The sequence below is a fragment of the Panulirus ornatus genome, chromosome 57 (genome assembly GCF_036320965.1).
Source record: "Panulirus ornatus isolate Po-2019 chromosome 57, ASM3632096v1, whole genome shotgun sequence".
Taxonomy (NCBI): domain Eukaryota; kingdom Metazoa; phylum Arthropoda; class Malacostraca; order Decapoda; family Palinuridae; genus Panulirus; species Panulirus ornatus.
This window is the reverse complement of record NC_092280.1, coordinates 14,277,434-14,302,192: the sequence shown is the minus strand read 5'-3', so window position 1 is coordinate 14,302,192 and position 24,759 is coordinate 14,277,434. Positions and strand designations below refer to the sequence as shown.

General features: G+C 40.2%; 1 protein-coding gene across 5 annotated transcripts in view; it reads left to right on the top strand.

Moving 5' to 3' along the window:
* The window catches only part of LOC139766193 (uncharacterized), a 197,098-nt gene that overhangs the window by 115,165 nt on the left and 57,174 nt on the right, over positions 1–24,759 (top strand). For 4 of the 5 annotated variants that reach the window (XM_071694466.1, XM_071694467.1, XM_071694468.1 and 1 more), the window contains one exon: positions 8,271–16,343. In XM_071694466.1, coding sequence (XP_071550567.1) covers positions 8,271–16,343 — 8,073 coding nt within the window. The remainder of the gene's footprint in view (positions 1–8,270; positions 16,344–24,759) is intronic. The other variant, XM_071694469.1, reaches the window with a different exon arrangement.

Sequence of the window (24,759 nt, the reverse complement as noted above, 5' to 3'; positions counted from 1 at the left end):
ATAATATGTATTCTCTTCTTTAGTTAATGTTAGCCCAGTTGACATACAGAGTGCAGTTTTTTCATTAATGTTTAAAGTCTGAAGGGGTAGAGTAATGAGGCATGACACTTTAGAACTGGTTTGCAACATTCATCATTTGACCATATTCATTTTATACTTTTTTTTTTTATTATACTTTGTCGCTGTCTCCTGCGTTTGCGAGGTAGCGCAAGGAAACAGACAAAAGAAATGGCCCAACCCCCCCCATACACATGTATATACATACGTCCACACACTCAAATATACATACCTACACAGCTTTCCATGGTTTACCCCAGACGCTTCACATGCCCTGATTCAATCCACTGACAGCACGTCAACCCCGGTATACCACATCGCTCCAATTCACTCTATTCCTTGCCCTCCTTTCACCCTCCTGCATGTTCAGGCCCCGATCACACAAAATCTTTTTCACTCCATCTTTCCACCTCCAATTTGGTCTCCCTCTTCTCCTCGTTCCCTCCACCTCCGACACATATATCCTCTTGGTCAATCTTTCCTCACTCATTCTCTCCATGTGCCCAAACCACTTCAAAACACCCTCTTCTGCTCTCTCAACCACGCTCTTTTTATTTCCACACATCTCTCTTACCCTTACGTTACTCACTCGATCAAACCACCTCACACCACACATTGTCCTCAAACATCTCATTTCCAGCACATCCATCCTCCTGCGCACAACTCTATCCATAGCGCACGCCTCGCAACCATACAACATTGTTGGAACCACTATTCCTTCAAACATACCCATTTTTGCTTTCCGAGATAATGTTCTCGACTTCCACACATTCTTCAAGGCCCCCAGAATTTTCGCCCCCTCCCCCACCCTATGATCCACTTCTGCTTCCATGGTTCCATCCGCTGCCAGATCCACTCCCAGATATCTAAAACACTTCACTTCCTCCAGTTTTTCTCCATTCAAACTCACCTCCCAATTGACTTGACCCTCAACCCTACTGTACCTAATAACCTTGCTCTTATTGACATTTACTCTTAACTTTCTTCTTCCACACACTTTACCAAACTCAGTCACCAGCTTCTGCAGTTTCTCACATGAATCAGCCACCAGCGCTGTATCATCAGCGAACAACAACTGACTCACTTCCCAAGCTGTATCATCCCCAACAGACTTCATACTTGCCCCTCTTTCCAAAACTCTTGCATTTACCTCCCTAACAACCCCATCCATAAACAAATTAAACAACCATGGAGACATCACACACCCCTGCCGCAAACCTACATTCACTGAGAACCAATCACTTTCCTCTCTTCCTACACATACACATGCCTTACATCCTCGATAAAAACTTTTCACTGCTTCTAACAACTTTCCTCCCACACCATATATTCTTAATACCTTCCACAGAGCATCTCTATCAACTCTATCATATGCCTTCTCCAGATCCATAAATGCTACATACAAATCCATTTGCTTTTCTAAGTATTTCTCACATACATTCTTCAAAGCAAACACCTGATCCACACATCCTCTACCACTTCTGAAACCACTGGGAACAGATGAAGAAATAGCTTTTTTGTTCATATCCATCCTCTAGATGTTATGTGCAGCGCACTAAAACCACAGCCCCCATCCACAACCAGGCCCCACAAACTTCTTGGTCTCCCTTAGCCACTTCAAATGCCCAGATTCAGTCCATAGACACCATGTTGCTCCCTTTATACCACTTTGCTCCAGATCATTCCATCCCACACACACTTTACACCCTCCTGCAAGTTCAGGTCCCAGGAGCTCAAAACCTTTTTCACTCAAACCTTCCTTTTCCAATTAGGTCTTGCGCTTTTCTTTGTCCCCATCACTTCTGACACATATATTCCTCTTGTCAACCTTCCTCACTCATTCTTGCTGTTTCAAAACCATTTCATCACATCCTCTTAAGCTCTCTCAGTTATACTCTTCTCTTTTCCACACCTATCTCTGTTCTGCTCAGCTGAGAAAAATAGTCTTATACATCATCAAGACTTGCAGTGTGTGCTTTGCATTAGCTCAGCTGTTCTGGCTAAATTTCATTGTAGGTACTTGTAGGTAGGTACTCTATCATTTTTCACACAATGAAACCTTCTTACACAACATAATGTCCTCAAACATTTCATTTTCAACACAATCACTCTCTTCTGTACATTTTCATCTAGAGCCCATGCCTCACAACCATACCACATAAGAACTGCCATACCTTCAAAATGTCTATTTTGTCCACCCAAATAGCAACTTCTCTTTAACGCATTCCTCAATGCTCACAGGACCTTCAGTGTCTCACCCACCCTGTGACTAACCTTGGCTTCCTTGGTTCCATTAACTGCCATTTCCATTCCCAGGTATCTAAAACAATCCATCCCCTCCAGGTTCTCTTCAGGGAAATTCAAAGTAAATATCTTGTCTCTCTCCACTGCTAAACCCAATAACTTTGCCTTTATTCATATTTTTTCTCAACTCGCTCCTTTCACATACTCCCCAACACAGACACTAGCTTCTGCAGTTTCTCACTTAAATATGCCACCAGGACCTTGTCTTCAGCAAACTACAACTGACTCACTTTCTAGGCCTTTTCACCCCCAACAGGCTGCTCTGTTCTTCATGGCCTATGATTTGCCTTCCTTACCACCCCATACATTAATTAAACAACCTTGTTTATGTCACACTATCTTGCCACAAACCCACCATCAAAAGTGTTTTATGTTTAACTTTAATATTTTCCATTTGCAAGGAGATCAAATTGGTTGTTTTATTCAGGCATGACACAGATATGTGGGCTATACTGACACAATTAATGATTTTGCGTGGGAGGATGAGCTTTCTTAGTAACCCGAAGGCATGTACTGATGATAAGCATTCATGAATAAATGTATTTATTTTATATTTATTATACTTGGTCACAGTCTCCCACGTTAGTGAGGTAGCGCAAGGAAACAGATGAAAGAATGGCCCAACCCATCCATGTACACATGTATATATATAAATGCCCACACACGCACTTATACATACCTATACACTTCAATGTATACATACATATACATACACAGGCATATACATATATACACATGTACACATTCACTCTTGCTGCCTTCATTCATTTCCGTCGCCAACCTGCCACACATGAAACCACCCCTCCTCCCTCCGCGTTTGTGTGAGGTAGCACTAGGAAAAGACGACAAAGGAGACATTCGCTCACATTCAGTCTCTAGCTGTCTTGTGTAATGAATAAATGTATGTAGTGATTATTCATTTGTGACACCACTTTTTTGTCTTTGGTTTTTATGTGCCTTTATTAATATATATTTGCTGTATTATATTTACACCAAATAGTAAAAATTCTACCAGTGTCACTGTTATAGTGATTGTGTTGATGGTTGTGCTACAATACTACAACCAGTGCATATATCTCTTATGTTGATTATCGATTTATTATGGTGTTTTTGGTCTTCTATAGTTTTTTACATGCACTTTCTTGAATGATAGCTCTGTATATTGTATGACCAGTGCACTGTATAATGAATCTTCTACCTGATTTATCAGAATGACAATATGAAATTAAAAGGAACAGGTATTACTCAAGCAGGCAAGAATTTTTTTAGTTGAACATTGGAATGATCTGCCTCCAAACATAATCAGCATGAAGATTACAAGTAGCTTTATATCATGGCTTAATTGATAACAGTTATATATATTATACGTAAGCACTGTCTCCCGGTTTAGCGAGGTGGTGCAAGGAAACAGATGAAAGAATGGCCCAACCCACCCACATACACTCTCCTGCAAGTTCAGGTCCCATACACACACATTATACATACCTACACATTTCAATGTATACATATACATACACAGAAACCCTCCCCTCATTGTAAACAGAAGGTGTTATGCGGGGAGTGCTCATCCTCCTTGAAGGCTCAGATTGGGGTGTCTAAATGTGTGTGGATGTTTTGGCTCTGAGTGAAATGAAGCTCAAGGGTAAAGGGAAAGAGTGATTTGGGAATGTTTTCAGAGTAAAGTCAGGGGTTGGTGAGAGGACAATAGCAAGGGAAAGAGTAGCACTACTCCTGAAACAGGAACGGTGGGAGTATGTGATAGAGTGTAAGAAAGTAAACTCTAGATTGATATGGGTAAAACTGAAAGTTGATGGAGAGAGATGGGTGATTATTGGTGCATATGCACCTGGGCATGAGAAGAAAGATCATGAGAGGCAAGTGTTTTGGAAGCAGCTGAGTGAGTGTGTTAGTAGTTTTGATGCACGAGACCAGGTTATAGTGACGGATGATTTGAATGCAAAGGTGAGTAGTGTGGCAGTTGAGGGAATAAGTGGTGTACATGGGGTGTTCAGTGTTGTAAATGGAAATGATGAAGAGCTTGTAGATTTGTGTGCTGAAAAAGGACTGGTGATTGGGAATACCTGGTTTAAAAAGAGAGATATACATAAGTATATGTATGTAAGTAGGAGAGATGGCCAGAGAGCATTATTGGATCATGTTAATTGATAGATGCACGAAAGAGAGACTTGGATGTTAATGTGCTAAGAGGTGCAACTGGAGGGATGTCTGATCATTATCTTGTGGAGGTGAAGGTGAAGATTTGTAAAAGTTTTCAGAAAAGAAGAATCGTAGGGTGAAGAGAATGGTGAGAGTCAGTGAGCTTGGGAAGGAGACTTTGGTGAGAGTCAATGAGCTTGGGAAGGAGACTTGTGTGAGGAAGTACCGGGAGAGACTGAGTGCAGAATGGAAAAAGGTGAGAGCAAAGGACGTAAGGAGAGTAGGGGAGGAATGGGATGTATTTAGGGAAGCAGTGATGGCTTGCGCAAAAGATGCTTGTGGCATGAGAAGTGTGGGAGGTGGGCAGATGAGAAAGGGTAGTGAGTGGTAGGATAAAGAAGTAAGATTATTAGTGAAAGAGAAGAGAGAGGCATTTGGATGAGTTTTGCAGGGAAATAGGAAATAATGCAAATGAGTGGGAGATGTATAAAAGAAAGAGGCAGGAGGTCATGAGAAAGGTGCCAGAGGTGAAAAAGAGGGCATAGGAGAGTTGGGGTGGGAGAGTACCATTAAATTTTAGGGAGAATAAAAAGATGTTATGGAATGAGGTAAATAAAGTGCATAAGACAAGAGAATAAATGGGAGCACTGGTGAAAGGGATAGTGGGGAGGTGATAACAAGTAGCAGTGATGTGAGAAGGAGATGGAGTGAGTATTTTGGAGGTTTGTTGAATGTGTTAGATGATAGAGTGGCAGATATAGGTTGTTTTGGTCGAGGTGGTGTGTGAAGTGAGAGGGTTAGGGAGAATGATTTGGTAAACAGAGAAGAGGTAGTAAAAGCTTTGCGGAAGATGAGAGTTAGCAAAGCAGCGGGTTTGGATGGTATTGCAGTGGAATTTATTAAAAAAGGGGGTGACTGTGTTGTTGACTTGTTGGTAAGGATATTAATGTATGTATGACTCTTGGTGAGATGCCTGAGGATTGGCGGAATGCATGCATAGTGCCATTGTACAAAGGCAAAGGGGATAAAGGTGAGTGTTCAAATTACGGAGGTATATGTTTGTTGAGTTTTCCCTGGGGATAGGGGAGAAAGAATACTTCCCACGTATTCCCTGCGTGTCGTAGAAGGCGACTAAAAGGGAAGGGAGCGGGGGGCTTGAAATCCTCCCCTCTCTTTTTTTTTTTTCCAAAGGAAGGAACAGAGAAGGGGGCTGGATGAGGATGTTTCCTCAGAGGCCCAGTCCTCTGTTCTTAACGCTACCTCGCTGATGCGGGAAATGGCGAATAGTATGAAAAAATGTTTGTTGAGTATTCCTGGGAAATTATATGGGAGAGTACTGATTGAGAAGGTCAAGGCATGTACAGAGCATCAGTTTGGGGAAGAGCAGTGTGGATTCAGAAATGGTAGAGGATGTGTGGATCTGGTGTTTGCTTTGAAGAATGTATGTGAGAAATACTTAGAAATGCAAATGGATTTGTATGTAGCATTTATGGATCTGGAGAGGGCATATGATGAAGTTGATAGAGATGCTCTGTGGAAGGTATTAAGCATATATGGTGTGGGAGGCAAGTTGTTAGAAGCAGTGAAAAGTTTTTATCGAGGATGTAAGGCATGCGTACGAGTAGGAAGAGGAAAGTGATTGGTTCTCAGTGAATGTTGGTTTGCGGCAGGGGTGCGTGATGTCTCCATGGTTGTTTAAATTGTTTATGGATGGGGTTGTTAGGGAGGTGAATGCAAGAGTTTTGGAAAGAGGGACAAGTATGCAGTCTGTTGTGGATGAGAGAGCTTGGGAAGTGAGTCATTTGTTGTTTGCTGATGATACAGCGCTGGTGGCTGATTCGGGTGAGAAACTGCAGAAGCTGGTGACTGAATTTGGTAGGGTGTGAAATAAGAAAGCTGAGAGTAAATGTAAATAAGAGCAAGGTTATTAGGTACAGTAGGGTTGAGGGTCAAGTCAATTGGGATGTAAATTTGAATGGAGAAAAGCTGTAGGAAGTAAAGTGTTTTAGATATCTGGGAGTGAATTTTGCAGCGAATGGAACCATGGAAGTGAAAGTGTGTCACAGGGTGGGGAAGGGGGCGAATGTTCTGGGAGTGTTGAAAAATGTGTGGAAGTCGAGAACATTATCTCGGAAAGCAAAAATGGGTATGTTTGAAGGAATAGTGGTTCCAACAATGTTATATGGTTGCAAGGTGTGGGCTATGGATAGAGTTGTGCGCAGGAGGGTGGATGTGCTGGAAATGAGATGTTTGAGGACAATATGTAGTGTGAGGGGGTTTGATTGAGTAAGTAATGAAAGGGTTAGAGAGATGTGCGGTAATAAAAAGTGTGGTTGAGAGAGCAGAAGAGGGTGTTTTGAAATGATTTGGTCACATGGAATGATTGACAAAGAGGATATATGTGTCAGAGGTGGAGGGAACAAGAAGTGGGAGACCAAATTGGAGGTGGAAAGATGGAGTGAAAAAGATTTTGAGCGATCAGAGCCTGAACATACTGGAGGGTGAAAGGCGTGCAAGGAATAGAGAGAATTGGAACGATGTAGTATACCGGGGTCGACGTGCTGTCAATGGATTGAACCAGGGCATGTGAAGCATCTGGGATAAACCATGGAAAGTTCTGTGGGGCCTGGATGTGGAAAGGGAGCTGTGGTTTCGGTGCATTATACATGACAGCTGGAGACTGAGTGTGAATGAATGCGGCCTTTGTTGTCTTTTTCTAGTGCTACCTTGTGTGCATGCGGGGGATGGGGGGTTGTCATTTCATTTGTGGTGGGGTGGCGACGAGAATGAATAAAGGCAGCAAAAATGAATTATGTACATGTGTATATATGTATATGTCTGTGTATGTATATATATGTATATGTTGAAATGTATAGGTATGTATATGTGCGTGTGTGGACGTGTATGTATATACATATGTATGCGGGTGGGTTGGGCCATTCTTTCGTCTGTTTCATTGCGCTACCTCGCTAATGCGGGAGACAGCGACAAAGTATAATAAATATACAAACATGCACAGACATATACATACATACACATGTACATATTCATACTTGCTGCCTTCATCCATTTCCGTCGCCACCCCATCACACATGAAATAGCACCCCCCTCCTCCCACATGGGCACAAGGTAGCTCTAGGAAAAGACAGCAAAGGCCACATTCGTTCACACCCAGTCTCAAGCTGTCATGTGCAATGCATCAAAACCTCAGCTCCCCTTCCACATCCAGGCCCCACAAAACTTTCCATGGTTTACCCCAGATGCTTTGCATGCCTTGTTTCAATGCTTTTGAAGATGGATAAACCACATTAATATTTATTTCTACTCAAAGCCTCTTTTTTCAGATTTGAGCCTTATTTCTAGAGTATCCAGCTTCAGAAATTGATTAGATTATTATTCCCCTTTTTACTTTCAGAGAAGAATTCCATGTCTGTATTAGATATATACTTAGTAATGCATCACATGTATGTCTCCTCCAAGCTGTTGTGTTAAAAAGAGACATGAATGGGGAGGTGCTCTCTGTTTTACTCTCCTGCTTATGTCTCAAATAGGATTTGTGAACTCTTGATCCTGTTACTAGTCTGCAGATAACCTCTTCATGGAGCATTGAGTATACCCCCCTGTTATCTGTCCTTTTGTATGCCTGTATCCAGGGAAGACTTCAACCCCTATCCATGCTAAGTGGAACCTTTAGAATCTAAAGCAAACCATACTGATTAAGGCAGTTTTTACTTTGTATCTTTTTATTTCAGACACTGTACGGTGATGATATGCCAGCCTCTCAGGGGAATGATATTCGAAAATCAAAGGAGAAAAAGGTTGAAAGTGCTAATGAAGCATGTAATTACAGAACTAAACAAGATGTATGTGGAAAGGTACTTCAAAAGAAATATGGAAAGGATATGTGTGGGAAGGTCTGTGATAAAGGAGATAACATCAAATTCAAACCTAAGCAGAAAGTTCTGAAGAGTAGTCATATTAAACAAGAAGAGGGATCATACAAATTGGTAGGAATGAAAAATGAAAACACATATGAGCCTGGTGCTGAGGTCCACGAGGAGGATCAAACAAAAGTGAGTAATAGATTAAATTCATACACTATTAACAGCAAAGAAGAACTGGATAAGACCCAGGACAAAAAGATGTTGCTTGATGAACCTGATAGAAAAACAAAGAAAATGAAGACCCATGATATTAGAGAGGAGGAGAAAGAGAAAATGATGGATACAGGAAAGATAAAGACTTTAAAGAGAAAGAATTTAGAAATCAAGAAAGAAAATTCAAGCAAGAAATACAAAGTCATTGGAAATGAAAATGAAGTGAAATCTGACCAGTTTAAGGTATTAGATAGAATATGGAAGAGCAAGAATTCAAAGAATGTAGAGGCCAGAATATTTAGCAAAAATGAAACGAGTGAGAGTGTGGAAAAACAGAGTCAGGGGAGCTCAGGCCGAGGTGAATTAAAATCAAATGCTCCAAGATTTTTTGATTGTATAGTATCAGAGAATTCTTTACCACTAGACATGGTGGCAATGAAGCAAATGGAAAAAAGAAAGCAGATTCCTGAGAAGTCTCATTTTTCTGGATTTAGAGAGAGAAAACATGATCAAGCACAATACAGAAATATGTGTAGCATTGTTTTACAGTCAAGGAGAAAAAGTGCAAATAGCCAGGCAGGAAAGAAGTCAAGCGCATCTCATGTTGCAGCAAAGATGAGTAAATACAGTAAGAAAAAGGAACAGAGGTTGAGCCTGATGAGGCACAAAAGTGCTATACACAAAATGATCAGAAGAAAGAATGCTCCTTTCACAGTCACTGATCTCAAACCAGTGAACAGCAAGAGCCTGAAGATAGATAGTGAAGAAAGATGTGAAGGTGATGGGGAACTAGTTGAAAATACGGAGGTAGATGAAGGCACAGTAAATGCTGTATCATCCAAAGGAAAAAATGGTGCTGTTGTCTCATTGGCCATTGTAAATACTGAAGTATGTGACAGGTATAATGAGGAAAGTAAACTTTTCAATGAGTCACTTGATTGTCATAATGAAATGTCTGATGATTTACACAACAGTAAGAGCAAGTTACCTAGTGAGTTGAATAGTAGAGAGAATAGCACATTTAACTTGAGTATAGGTGGTAAAGATTTAGTTAACATGTACAATGATAATGAAAAGAAGAAATTTGACAATGAAGATGTTGAAATTATTGTAGGAAAGGAAACTAGAGAACTAACTGAGACTCTGGGAACCTCTGATAAGAATTCCATTCCACCTGCTGTTTGTGCTGAAAATTCAGACTCTGATCTAGAAATAAGTCATATGGAAGAAGCAAATCCAAGACACTGTGAATTGTATAGCAATAAGATAAGTACTTTGGAGGATCATGAGGCCTCGGGGTCTGATGACAATGAAGCATGTGAAAAGACAGGGAATGGTGAAAAGGAGCTGGTAAATAAAACTGATGCTACTCGTGAAAAACTGAGTAGGGACTCATATGGTAATTTTAGTGGAGTCAGTGATGAATCAAACAGTAGTGGTGAGGAATCTGATAGTGAATCAGATGAAGATGTGACATTAGGCTTGGTTAATCAAACCTCAGTTTTGCACCAGGAAGTCAAGCAGCCGAGTGAGGCTATGGGCAGAGTGGCAAAGAAAGCTGATGATTGCAATGAAAGTAAAGCATTTGGAATAGAAGGTGAAGGGAATGAATTGGAAACAACATCAGAAACCATCTGGGAAGGGTTAGATAGGAATTCAGATGGTAATGGTAGAGGAATTGTCGTGGAATCAGGTGGCAGTGATAATGAATCGGACGTTGAATCAAGTGATAGCAGTGATGGAGATGGTAGCAGTGATGAAGAGACAGAAACTTCAGATCAAGAGGATGAAGCACTGGATGGTGAATCAGATGATAGCAGTGATGGAGAGACAGAAACTACAGATGAAGAGGATGAAACACTGGATTTTGAGTCAGATGAAACATTGGATTTTGAATCAGATGAAAGCAGTGATGGAGAGACAGAAACTAGAGATCAAGAGGTTGAAACTGCCATTTTGCATGAAGAGATAATGAAGCCTACTGAGAAAATAGCAATTGTAGGAAAGGAAACTAGAGAACTAACTGAGACTCTGGGAACCTGTAATAAGAATTCCATTCCACCTGCTGTTTGTGCTGAAAATTCAGACTCTGATCTTGAAATTGTTCATGTGGAAAAAGCAAGTCCAAGACACTTTGAATTGTATAGTAATAAGATAAGTACTTTGGAGGATCATGCTTGTGACATTGATGAGGCCTCGGGGTCTGATGACAATGAAGCATGTAAAAAGACAGGGAATAGTAAAAAGAAACTGATAAATAAAACGGATGCTACTCGTGAAGAACTGAGTAGAGACTCGTATGGTAATTTTAGTGAGGTCAGGGATGAATCGAACAGTAGTGGTGAGGAATCTGATGGTGAATCAGATGAAGATGTGACATTAGACTTGGTTAATCAAACCTCAGTTTTGCACCAGGAAGTCAAGCAGCCGAGTGAGGCTATGGGCAGAGTGGCAAAGAAAGCTGATGATGGTAATGAAAGTAAAGCATTTGATATAGAAGGTGAAGGGAATGAATTGGAAAGAACATCTGCAACCATTTGGGAAGGATTAGATAGGAATTCATATGGTAATAGTTTAATTGAAGTTGAATCAGGTAGCAATGATAATGAATTGGACGTTGAATCAAGTGATAGCAGTGATGGAGAGACAGAAACTAGAGATCAAGAGGTTGAAACTGCCATTTTGCATGAAGAGATAATGAAGCCTACTGAGAAAATAGTGATTGTAGGAAAGGAAACTAGAGAACTAACTGAGACTCTGGGAACCTCTAATAAAAATTCCATTCCACCTGCTGTTTGTGCTGAAAATTCAGACTCTGATCTAGAAATTGTTCATGTGGAAGAAGCAAATCCAAGACACTTTAAATTGTATAGTAATAAGATAAGTACTTTAGAGGATCATGCTTGTGAGATTGATGAGGCCTCAGGGTCTGATGATGATATTATTCCGTGTGATGAGAAAACAAAGATGTTCACAGATGAAGAAACTAAGAATTACCACAACAAACTCATGGAAGCTGTATTGCAGAGCAAAGTGGAAAATATATTGAAAGAGGAGGAAAGGGAATTAAAGAGAAAAATTACAAAAGGGGAAAAGACCAAGAGCATTGATCCTACTGATGGAAATCATGAATTTATAGGAAACAGCACTGATAAAGAAACCATTACTAATGAGACAGTTGATTGTGAGGACTTGGTTTCTCAGATGATTAATAAGCTATACAAACCCTCTGCAAATGTGAAAAGCAAGAAAGTGGAAAAGTTCTATGATCCCGAGTCAGATAGTGACAGTGATATCGAAGTGGTTCTTCAGACAATTGTCAAAGACACTGGAAGACTGACAAGCATTCATGGATTACGAGAGAGATTACTTAGTTCAGCAGTCATCAAAGATGAAGCAGATGACAGTGAAGATCAAAACAAAATTCATGGAAGTGAAAGACAAGAAACTGAAGTACCAGAGAATCCTGTTGACTGTAGTGAAACATTTAAAGGACAAGGGGAAAAAATAGAAGTTCTTAATGCTGAAAAATTCTGTGGAACTAAAGAACAGGAAACAGAAGTGATCATTAGAGAAGAATTATTAGGAAGCAAAGAACGTATTTGTGAAAAACCCAAAAATGAAGACCAAGAAATACAAGTTGTTGAGAAGGTTGCTAATATGAAACCTAAAGAAATTAAGGTTGATAAAGAACAGGAAACTGATGTGATCATTAATGAAGAATCAGTAGGAAGCAAAGAATGTATTTGTGAAAAACCCAAAAATGAAGACCAAGAGATACAAGTTTTTGAGAAGGTTGTTAACATAAAACCTAAAGAAATTAAGGTTAAAGAATCTGAAATAAGCAAGAATATTATTAACTACACTAAGGAGTACTCCAAAAGTGAAGACCAAGATATGAAAGTATTTAATGAAATGTTTAATCACAGTGAAGTAGACAATAATGTACTTTTAAGAAGAGGGAGTACACATGAAACACAAGGGGAGTCAGGGAATGAACTAAATGTTAATTTGAGAAACAATGATATTGATCTCCAAATAGCATCTACTGCATCATGTGAAAGAAGCTTCAGTCATGATGCAGTTAGTCATCAAAGTGATGGTAAAAAGGAGGATTTCAGATTTTTACCTAACACCAGTTCTCAAATGCAGGAAAATGGTGATTTATGTTTCTCTTTAAAATCAGAAACAGACAGTCAAGTTAAACCATCATGTGATTTAGAATTAAATAAAAAACATTTGTTAAATGATAAAAACTGTAGTAAAAGTGAAATAGAAAACATTAATCTATTGGCTGCTAAGATTGAAGTTAAGGATGAAGTGATCAAGGAAGAAGGTGACAGTATTGTGTCTGTAGATGGAAATGAAACTGTTATGGAAGCCAGTTTCATTGGGAAGAATGAAACTACATTATCTCATGGCAAGCTTGATAATCACCAAGAGTTTTCAGGTTGTGAGAGGCATACACACACTGATTCTGGAGCTGGTGTGAATAATTGTGAAAGTAGTCCTTCTGTTGCTGATGTGGATCCACCAGTAGGGAAATCATTAAGTATAGAAGTGGACACCCCTGAAATTTATAAATCAAAGGTAACTGCAACTGCATCATTCAAGAAATCTGAGGCAAAAGATCTTCCAGGTTTTTCAAAGCACATAACTGATTCCATTAACAAGGTTGTAGGACATAGTAAAAGTGTTGTTGGAACCATGAACACAGAGCTGGAGCCTGTAACAGAGGAGGTAGAAAAGAAACCAACTGTTGTTGGAACCATGAACGCAGAGCTGGAGTCTGTAACAGAAGAGTCTGAGGGGAAATCAACTGAAGGTGCAGATGAAGCTTATGAGGCAAGTAGTGATGCTTCTGAAGATCCTGCACCCAGGACTCGAAGGAGAACTCGTTCTCTACGTAGGAGTTTTAATCATACAGTCCTGCCAGAGGCTTCAGATTCTGATGCATCCCCAGAACAAAGGACTCGAAGAACTAGAAAATCCTCAGATATGACTGGGCCTTCTCATGTAGGACCATCAAAGAAAAGGAACCAGAGTTCTTGCGTGGCAGTTGCGAATGTGGTATCAGGAGCCTCAGGCACTCTACAGAGCTCTCAGTCTTCTTTGTCTGTTTATGCTGTTGGTGAAAGAGAGGACTTGAAAAAGTTGTCTTCCTGCAGTAAATTGGGGACTAGTAGTGGATTTGCTAGTCATTGTGAATCAGATTTTTCAACTGATAGCCAGAAGATACCAAATGCAAGTGTTAACATGGATGCCTCCAGAGCATCCTCATTAACTGAAGACTTTGTTAATAGATTCCATACTGTGTCTTCCAACTCGCCTAAAACTTCAGGGTCAGCCTCTGGAGCCTTGATGGAAAATGTTGGAGCAGAAAGATCTTCAGATTCTGTATTCAGACTTCAGTCACAAAATGTACCTGAAAAATCACTTTCACTCCCTCCTGCAAGGAGAAGATCAATGCGAATTTTTGAGAAGATTGCTGATCAGCAGAAGAGACAATTTGATGATGCATTTGGTGTATCAAACTCATTGTCTGGGAAAGCACTTGTTAGGAAATCTGCCAAAAACATGGAAACTGTAATGTTAACAAGAAGTGTTAGATGCACTATGTCAGACTCAGAAACTGTATTAAATCATAACTTACATTTGAATACTGAAAATGGAAAGACTACTACTAGCAGTAGCTTATCTCATAGCTCACTTGGCAGTGCATTCCTGGTCAAGGAATATGAAACATGCAACCATGAAGTAGAAAATGTGCTAAGTATTAACAGAGGATGTGGTGACAGCTGTAATACTTTTTCTTTTGGTGGTGATAAGAATTCCAGCTTTGAGAATCTGTCATCTGGTAATTTACATGATAATGAAAGTAGAGATGCATGTTCTCTGGATGTGTGGGTCAGTGGAAAGTCTGGGAACGACAATGAGTACCTAGATAAAGGAAGTACCTTGGTTGTTAATATTTTATCATCTGATGCACTGCAGGGAGTAGAGGAAGAACAACAAAAACTTGGTAGGAAGAATAGTAGGAAAGTATGTAATAGGGAGAATCAGAAGTCTGAGTGTGATTATTTGCAAAAAGTGGATGAGGAAGAAAAAAATGAATTATCCATTGACATTGTGAAAAGCAGTGATCATATTTTAGAAAGTAAGGAAAATACAGAAAATGCAGGGAATAAAGTGAAAGAACAAAAGGACATAATAGAAATTGAAACAGATCAGAATTATGACAGGGTCGAGGAATATTTAGATGAAAAAGAGGGAGAAGAGTTGGAGGTTCTATCCACATCAGGTATGGAGGAAAATGAAGCTCCATGCTGTAGTTTTTCTGCAAGTGATGCAAGTGACAGTGAAGAACATAGGAGTATTATGAATGAAAAAGTTGAAACATTTGTCTCTCAAAAGTCACTGCGGACTCCTTCATGCCATCGCCCTCGTGGAAGGAGTGGGAAGAGGGAAGTTAGTGTAGATGTTAAAAAGGATGATGTCCATACACCAATACCACCTTTAAAAGTTCATTGTGTTTCAGAGGCAGTCTTAGCCAAGGAGGTTCTTATCAGTCCAGAAGTAAGTGATGAAGAATGTGAATTAGTATCTCCAGGAGTTGATAATGATGTAAATGAGGCAGAAAGTGTCCCATTACCTGAGTGTTTGGAAACTTCCCCAAAACAGAAGCCTTCTCCCATCTCCATACCAAGTCATAGTATGAGGAAGAAGAGTGGAGGTATCAGGTCTCCCCAGAAGATGATACCAGAGGAGCAGGATGAAACTACCCTTCTGAGATACAAAGTTGAAAATGTGTCCAAATCATCTCTAACTCCCAAAGTTAAGAGTGCTGTTTCCTTAGGTATGCAAGATAAAGTGAAAACTAAAGCCTCATGCACAATTGGCACACCTGACAAAGGTATGTTAACAAGAAAACTCACAAAGACAGCAGTGAATGAAGTTGATAATGTTGTCTTACCAAAAGTTGATCTGCTGAAATCAAAATATCCTGCCTGGAACAAAGCCTGCGATACAGATAATGATTTTCTTCTTGCAGACCCTCCAAGAAAAATTCTTTTATCCAGTAGGAGTAAGTCTCTAGTAGAGAAAACAGCTCAGGAAAGGCTGGTCACCAAAGTAGATATGATAGAGCAGTCCTGTAAGATGGAAGATTTGGAAAACACAGAAATTATTGATAGAGCTACTGCACAGTCGTTTCGAAGCACTAGAGGCAGGAAACATAAAGAAGGATTAAATAGTTCTCCTGTTAATGCAAGTCAAACCATTAACAGTGATATGATAATTGACATCGATTCCTCAGAGAATACAAGTATGATATTTCCCAGTGTTGATGCAGGTATCTCAGAAGAATCAAGTATCCATGAAAAGCCTGCCTTAAAGCTTTCTCCACTAAAGAGAAAGTCATTGGAAAAAAGTTTTGATGCTAATTTTGCTTTGGAGGAGATGATTATCAATGAAAAAGTCCCTCTCAAAATTGAAAATGTTAAATCATTGAAGAATGAAGTTGAACCTCAAAAGGATGAAGAAAAAACTGACCAGTTTGTGGAAACCCCCAAGAAACACCTCTCTAGCTTAGGTCATTCCATGGACGGAACAGTTGTTGGAGAATGCTCATCAGTTTCATCCCAGAGGCTGTCATGTCCTTTAAGGAGAAGTTTGAGACTGAAGGCAAGTGTACCGACATCATCATCTAACACTTGTGTTAGTGACCAGGTTTGTATTCATAAAGAAATAATATTTAATGTGTGAAGTGTGATCACAGTACAGTATTGTAGATTTTATTTGATTGCTTCTAGAAGTGTCAAATGAAACTGATTTTAATTTTAATGTTTTCTTTTTAAAGCTATACTTTACACATTTAGTGACCGGGACATTTGTATAAAGCTTTTAATGGTGCAAAAGCAGATTTTGTGAAGTCATCTAGTATCCTCATCACTGCTAAATAATGATAAATGAACTGACCTTACAAGAATCATAAAAACTTGGAATTAAAAGTACCACACATATGTCTGATGTCTTATGATTCAAATATGATTTGGTTTGTTGCTTTGGTTTTGCAGGTGTTTTATGATTTCTCAGTGTGAAAGTCAGAGAAAACATGTTTAGTGTTTGAGTAGTGTATTGTAGTGTTTGATTCTGTACCAGTAAGTGCCTAAGAATCATAAAAACTTGGAATTATAAGTACCACACATATGTCTGATGTCTTATGATTCAAATATGATTTGGTTTGTTGCTTTGGTTTTGCAGGTGTTTTATGATTTCTCAGTGTGAAAGTCAGAGAAAACATGTTTACTTTTTGAGTTGCGTATTGTAGTGTTTGATTCTGTACCAGTAAGTACCTAAGAATTTATGTGATGCCTGCGCATATGCACATGTCTCTGAAAACCCACTCATCTTATCTATGTTGGGGTATAAAACATGATTAGTGACCAGTAACCAGGTATTCATTCCCTTATGGAACATATGAGAAATAAGTGTTGGTGTAGATTCTTTCCTTTCATTGGACCTTGCTGATCAATGAAGATACTAATAGTTCACCCTTCATGTGTGAAGGGCTGCTCTGTTTTTCATTTTGTAGCAGTCAAAGTAATCTTAGTCCTATACTTTTAAATGCTCTTCTGCCCACCCCATGAACATTATAAATTGATGAAAAAGAATATTAGCTTTTCCTTAAACACATGGGACAGGTGAGATTCAGGCTTTACAAATGTTGCACAACTCGCATGCTGTAAATGTTTTCCATGTTCCTCTGGGTGTGGTTGTATAAAGTGATCCACTTCATTTGCTTCTGAAACCATACCAAAATGATACTCACTTTACGTTTTACTATATTTATACAGTGTGGTCTGTTTTGACTGGGATTTCTTAGGTTGTGAGAATATTTAATTATTTATATTTTTATATTTGATGTGCCATGTGAATAGTAATTTAGTTTTTGACATAACTTACACAGATATATAGCAGTATCTTTCTTTCATATTTATTAACTTACACTGGTATGTACACAATATCTTTCTTTCATACTTGTTCACTTTCCTTCTTGAGGGAAGTAGCATCCAGAACAAATGACTGAGGAAAGATTCTTATTCGGCTCTTTCCCCTGTTCCTTCTTTTGGAAAGTGATATAAAATGAAAGAGTTTCCAGCCCCACCTACTCCTGTCTCATGTAGCTGCCTTTGCCGACACACAAGAGGTATGTAGAGTTGTGTGATGAAAAAAGACTGGCGATTGGGAATACCTGGATTAAAAAGAGATATAAACAGTTGCTGTATATGTATGAGTAGGAGAGATGGTCAGTGGGCATTATTAGATTACATATTGATAGAGGGCAAATGAGAGTTGGGGTGAGAGAGTATCATTAAATTTTAGGGAGAATAAAAAGATGTTTTGGAAGGAGGTAAACAAAGTGCGTAAGACAAGGGAGCAAATGAGAACTTCAATGAAGGGGGCTAATGGGGAGGTGATTACAAGTAATGGTGATGTGAGAAGGAGATGGAGTGAGTATTTTGAAGGTTTGTTGAATGTGTTTGATGGTAGAGTGGCAGATATAGGGTGTTTTGGTCGAGGTGGTGTGCAAAGTGAGAGGGTTAGGGAAAATGATTTGGTAAACAGAGAAGAGGAAGTAAAAGCTTTGCGGAAGATGAAAGCCAGCAAGGCAGCGGGCGGGTTTGGATGATATTGCAGTAGAATTTATTAAAAAAGGGGGTGACTGTATTGTTGACTGGTTGGTAAGGTTATTTAATGTATGTATGTCTCATGGTGAGGTGCCTGAGGATTGGCGGAATGCTTGCACAGTGCCATTGTACAAAGGCAAAGGGGATAAAAGTGAGTGCTCAAATTACAGAGGTATAAGTTTGTTGAGTATTCCTGGTAAATTATATGGGAGGGTATTGATTGAGAGGGTGAAGGCATGTACAGAGCATCAGATTGGGGAAGAGCAGTGTGGTTTCAGAAGTGGTAGAGGATGTGTGGATCAGGTGTTTGCTTTGAAGAATGTATGTGAGAAATACTTAGAAAAGCAAATGGATTTGTATTTGGCATTTATGGATCTGGAGAAGGCATATGATAGAGTTGATAGAGATGCTCTGTGGAGGGTATTAAGAATATATGGTGTGGGAGGCAAGTTGTTAGAAGCAGTGAAAAGTTTTTATCGAGGATGTAAGGCATGCGTACATGTAGGAAGAGAGGAAAGTGATTAGTTCTCAGTGAATGTAGGTTTGCGGGAGGGGTGTGTGATGTCTCCATGGTTGTTTAATTTGTTTATGGATGGGGTTGCTTGGGAGGTGAATGCAAGAGTTTTGGAAAGAGGGGCAAGTATGTTGTCTGTTGTGAATGAGAGAGCTTGGGAAGTGAGTCAGTTGTTGTTCGCTGATGATACAGCGCTGGTGGCTGATTCGTGTGAGAAACTGCAGAAGCTGGTGACTGAGTTTGGTAAAGTGTGTGAAAGATAAAAAGCTGAGAGTAAATGTGAATAAGAGCAAGGTTATTAGGTACAGTAGGGTTGAGGGACAAGTCAATTGGGAGGTAGGTTTGAATGGAAAAAAGCTGTAGGAAGTGAAGTGTTTTAGATATCTGGGAGTGGATTTGGCAGCGGATGGAACCATGGAAGTGGAAGTGAATCATAGGGTGGGGGAGGGGGTGAAAGTTCTGGGAATGTTGAAGGATGTTTGGAAGTCGAAAACATTGTCTCGGAAAGCAAAAATGGGTATGTTTGAAGGAATAGTGGTTCCAACAATGTTATATGCTTGCGAGGCTTAGGCTATAGATAGAGTTGTGCGGAGGAGGGTGGATGTGCTGGAAATGAGATGTTTGAGGACAATATGTGGTGTGAGATGGTTTGATTTAGTAAGTAATAATAGGGTAAGAGAAATGTGTGGTAATAAAAAGAGTATGGTTGAGAGAGCAGAAGAGGGTGTTTTGAAATGGTTTGGTCACATGGAGAGAATGAGTGAGGAAAGATTGACCAAGAGGATATATGTGTCAGAGGTGGAGGGAACGAGGAGAAGTGGGAGACCAAATTAGAGGTGGAAAGATGGAGTGAAAAAGATTTTGAGTGATTGGGGCCTGAACATGCAGGAGGGTGAAAGGCGTGCAAGGAATAGAGTGAATTGGAATGATGTGGTATACCGGGGTCGATGTGCTGTTAATGGATTGAACCAGGGCATGTGAAGCGTCTGGGGTAAACCATGGAAAGTTCTGTGGGGCCTGAATGTGGAAAGGGCGCTGTGGTTTCGGTGCATTATTACATGACAGCTAGAGACTGAGTGTGAACGAATGGGGCCTTTGTTGTCTTTTCCTAGCGCTACCTCATGCACATTTGGAGGAGGGGGTTGTTATTTCATGTGTGGCGGGGTGGCGATGGGAATGAATAAGGGCAGACTATGAATTATGTACATGTGTATATATGTATATGTCTGTGTATGTATATATATGTATACGTTGAGATGCATAGGTATATATATTTGTGTGTGTGGACATGTATGTATGTACATGTGTATGTGGGTGGGTTGGGCCATTTCTTTTGTCTGTTTCCTTGCCCTACCTCGATAACACGGGAGACAGCGACAAAGCAAAGTAAATAGATAAATGATTGATAGGTGTGTAAAAGAGAGGTTTTTAAAGGTAAGTGTGCTGAGAGGGGCAGCTGGTGGTATATCTGATCATTATCTTATGGAGGCAAAGGTGAAGATTTGTAGAGGTTTTCAAAAATAGAGGAGACGGTTTTGGAGAGAAGAAAGTGGTTAGAGTAAGTGAGTTTGGAAAGGACAGATTAGAAAGGGTAGTGAGTGGTTGGATGAAGTAAAGTTGCTGGTTAAAGAGAAAAGAGAGGTGTTTGGATGGTACTTACATGGAGAAAGTGCAAATGATTGGGAGATGTGTAAGAGAAAGCAACAGGAAGTCAAGAGGAAGATGCAGTGATTGAAAAAGAGGTTAAATGAAAGTTGGGGTGAAAGAGTGTCATTAAACTTTATGGAGAATCAAAAGGTGTTTTGGAAGGAGAAATGGGAAATCAGTGAAGGGAGCAAAAGGGGAAGTAATAACAGATAGTGATGGAATGAGGAGGAAATGCAGTGAGTATTCTGAAGGATAGTTGAATGTGAGTGATGACAGAGTGGCAGATGTAGGGTGTTTAGGATGGGATGGTGTGTGAAGTGAGAGTCGGGGAGAGTGTTTTGGTGAAAAGAGAAGAGGTGGTGAAAGCCTTGCAGAAGATGAAATCCAGCAAAGCGACAGAATTGGACGGTATTGCAATTGATGAAGTGCTGGAGGATTGGAGGAATGCATGTATTAGTTCCTCTGTGTAAAGGGAAAGGGGATAGAAGTGGGTGTTGAAACTACAGAGGTATAAGCTTCTTGAGTATACCTAGGAAATTTTATGGAAAGGTATTGATTGATAGGCTGAAGGCATGTACAGAGCACCAGATTAAATAGATAGATAAATAGGGACGAGCAGTATAGTTTCACAGGTGGATCAGGTGTTTGCTTTGAAGAAAGTGTGTGAGAAATACTTAGAAAAACAGATGGATTTGTATATGGCATTTATGGGTCATAAAAGCAGATGGATGTGTATGTGGCATTTATGGATCTGAAGAAGGCATATGATAGGGATGATAGAGATGCTTTGTGGAGGGTTAAAAGAATATATGCTGTGGGAGGTAAGCTGCTAGAAGCAATGAGAAGTTTTTATCAAGGGTTGTTCCTTAGTAGGAGTGAGGAGGGTGATTGGTTCCCAGTGAAGATTGGTCTGCAGCAAAAGTGTGTGATGTCACCAAGGTTGTTTAATTTGTTTATGATGGTGTAGATAGGGAGGTAAATGCAAGAGCTTTGGAGAGGGGCAAGTTGCATCTTTTAGGGATGAGTGGGCCTGGGATGTGTCTGTTGTATTTGCCATTGATACAGCACTGGTAGCTGATTTGAGTGAGAAACTGATGAAGTTGGTGACTGAATTCAGAAGTGTGTGTGAAAGGAGAAAGTTGAGATTAAGTTTGAATAAAAGCATGGATATTAGGTTCAGCAGGATTAAAGGGCAAGTTAGTTGGGAAGTAAGTTATAATGGAGAAAAATTGGAGGAAGTGAAATGTTTTAGATATCTGGGAGTGAACTTGGCAGTGAATGGAACCATGGAAGTGAAAGTGAGACATAGGTTGGGGGAGGGGGCTTAGGTCCTGGAGACAATGAAGAATGTGTGGGTAGGGAGAACGTTATCTGAGAGAGCAAAAATGGGTATGTTTGAAGGGCTGTAGATAGGGTTGTACAGAGGAGGGTGGATGTATTGGAAATGAAAAGTTTGGGGACTATATATGGCGTGAAGTGGTGTAGTGAATGGATAAGAGAAATCTGTGGCAATAAAAAGAGCATGGTTGAGATAGGAGATGTAGGTGTGTTCAAATGGTTTGGACATAGGGAGAAAATGAGTGAAGAAAGGTTGACAAAGAAATGTATGTTTCAGAAGTTTAGGGAAGAAAGAGAAGCAGGAGACCAAGTTAGAGATGGAATGATTTAGTGAAAATGCTTTTGAGTGATTGGGGCCTGAACATTGATGAAGGTGAAAGGCGAAAGGGAGTGAATTGGAATGATTTGGTGTACTGGGGTTGATGTGCTGTCATTGGACTGAATCAGGGCATATGAAACACCCAAGGTAAACTATGGAAAGGTCTAAGGGGCCTGGATGCGAATAAGGAGCTGTGCTTTTATTGCATTACACATGAAAGTAGAGACAGTTTGAATGAATGTTGCCATTTTTGCCTGTTTTCTTGGCACTATCTCACTGAAGTGGGGGTTAGCAATGCTATTTCCTGAGGGTTGGGGTGTCACTGGGAATGGATTGAAGGCAAAAAAGTATTAATATGTACATGTGTGTGGAAGGAGGTAAATAACGAGCACAAGACCAGAGAACAAATGGTAATATCAGTGAAGGGGGCAAAGGGGTGGTGATAACAAGAAGTGATGAAGTGAGGAGATGGAGTAAGTATTTTGTAGGTTTGTTGAATGTGATTGATGATAGTGTGGTAGATACAGGGTGTTTTGGTCGGGACAGTTTGTGAAGTGAGAGGGTTTGGGAGAATGGTTTGGTAAACAGGGAAGAGGTAGTGAAAGCTTTGCGGAAGATGAAAGCTGGCAAGGCAGCGGGTTTGGATGGTATTGCAGTGGAATTTATTAGGAAAGGGGATGACTGTGTTTTTGATGGGTTGATAAGCATATTCAATGTATATATGGATCATGGTGAATTGTCTCAGCATTTCCAGAATGCATGCATACTGCCATTGTACAAAGGCAAAGGGGATAAAGGTGAGTCTTCAAATTACAAAGGCATGAGTTTGTTGAGTATTCCTGGGAAATTATATTATTTATTTATTTATATATATATTTTGCCTTGTCGCTGTCTCCCGCGTTAGTGAGGTAGCACAAGGAAACAGACGAAAGAATGGCCCAACCCACCCATATACACATGTATATACATACTTGTCCACACACGCAAATATACATACCTATACTCAACGTATACCTATGTATACACACACAGACATATACATATATACACGTACATAATTCATACTGTCTGCCTGAGGTAGCGCTAGGAAAGACAACAAAGGCCCCATTCGTTCTCACTCAGTCTCTAGCTGTCATGTAATAATGCACCGAAACCACAGCTCCCTTTCCACATCCAGGCCCCACAGAACTTTCCATGGTTTACCCCAGACGTTTCACATGCCCTGGTTCAATCCATTGACAGCATGTCGACCCCAGTATACCATATCGTTCCAATTCACTCTATTCCTTGCACGCCTTTCACCCGCCTGCATGTTCAGGCCCCGACCACTCAAAATCTTTTCCACTCCATCTTTCCACCTCCAATTTGGTCTCCCACTTCTCCTCGATTTCCTCCACCTCTGACTCATATATCCTCTGTGTCAATCTTTCCCCACTCATTCTCTCCATGTGACCAAACCATTTCAAAACACCCTCTTCTGCTCTCTCAACCACACTTTTTATTACCACACATCTCTCTTACCCTATTATTACTTACTCGATCAAACCACCTCACACCACATATTGTCCTCAAACATCTTATTTCCAGCACATCCACCCTCCTACGTACAACTCTATCCATAGCCCACGCCTCGCAACCATATAACATTGTTGGAACTACTATTCCTTCAAACATACCCATTTTTGCTTTCCGAGATAATGTTCTCGACTTCCACACATTCTTCAAGGCCCCCAGGATTTTCGCCCCCTCCCCCACACTATGATTCACTTCTGCTTCCATGGTTCCATCCGCTGCCAAGTCCACTCCCAGATATCCGAAACACTTCACTTCCTCCAGTTTTTCTCCATTCAAACTTACCTCCCAATTGACTTGAACCTCAACCCTACTGTACCTAATAACCTTGAACCTTGCTCTTATTCACATTTACTCTCAACTTTCTTCTTTCACACACTTTACCAAACTCAGTCACCAGCTTCTGCAGTTTCTCACATGAATCAGCCACCAGCGCTGTATCATCAGCGAACAACAACTGACTCACTTCCCAAGCTCTCTCATCCACAAGAGACTGCATACTTGCCCCTCTTTCCATAACTCTTGCATTCACCTCCCTAACAACCCCATCCATAAACAAATTAAACAGCCATGGAGACATCACACACCCCTGCCACAAACCTACATTTACTGAGAACCAATCACTTTCCTCTCTTCCTACACGTACACATGCCTTACATCCTCGATAAAAACTTTTTACTGCTTCTAACAACTTGCCTCCCACACCATATATTCTTAATACCTTCCACAGAGCATCTCTATCAACTCTATCATATGCCTTCTCCAGATCCATAAATGCTACATACAAATCCATTTGCTTTTCTAAGTATTTCTCACATACATTCTTCAAAGCAAACACCTGATCCACACATCCTCTACCACTTCTGAAACCACACTGCTCTTCCCCAATCTGATGCTCTGCACATGCCTTCACCCTCTCAATCAATACCCTCCCATGTAATTTACCAGGAATACTCAACAAACTTATACCTCTGTAATTTGAGCACTCACATTTATCCCCTTTGCCTTTGTACAATGGCACCGTGCAAGCATTCTGCTAATCCTCATGCACCTCACCATACATTA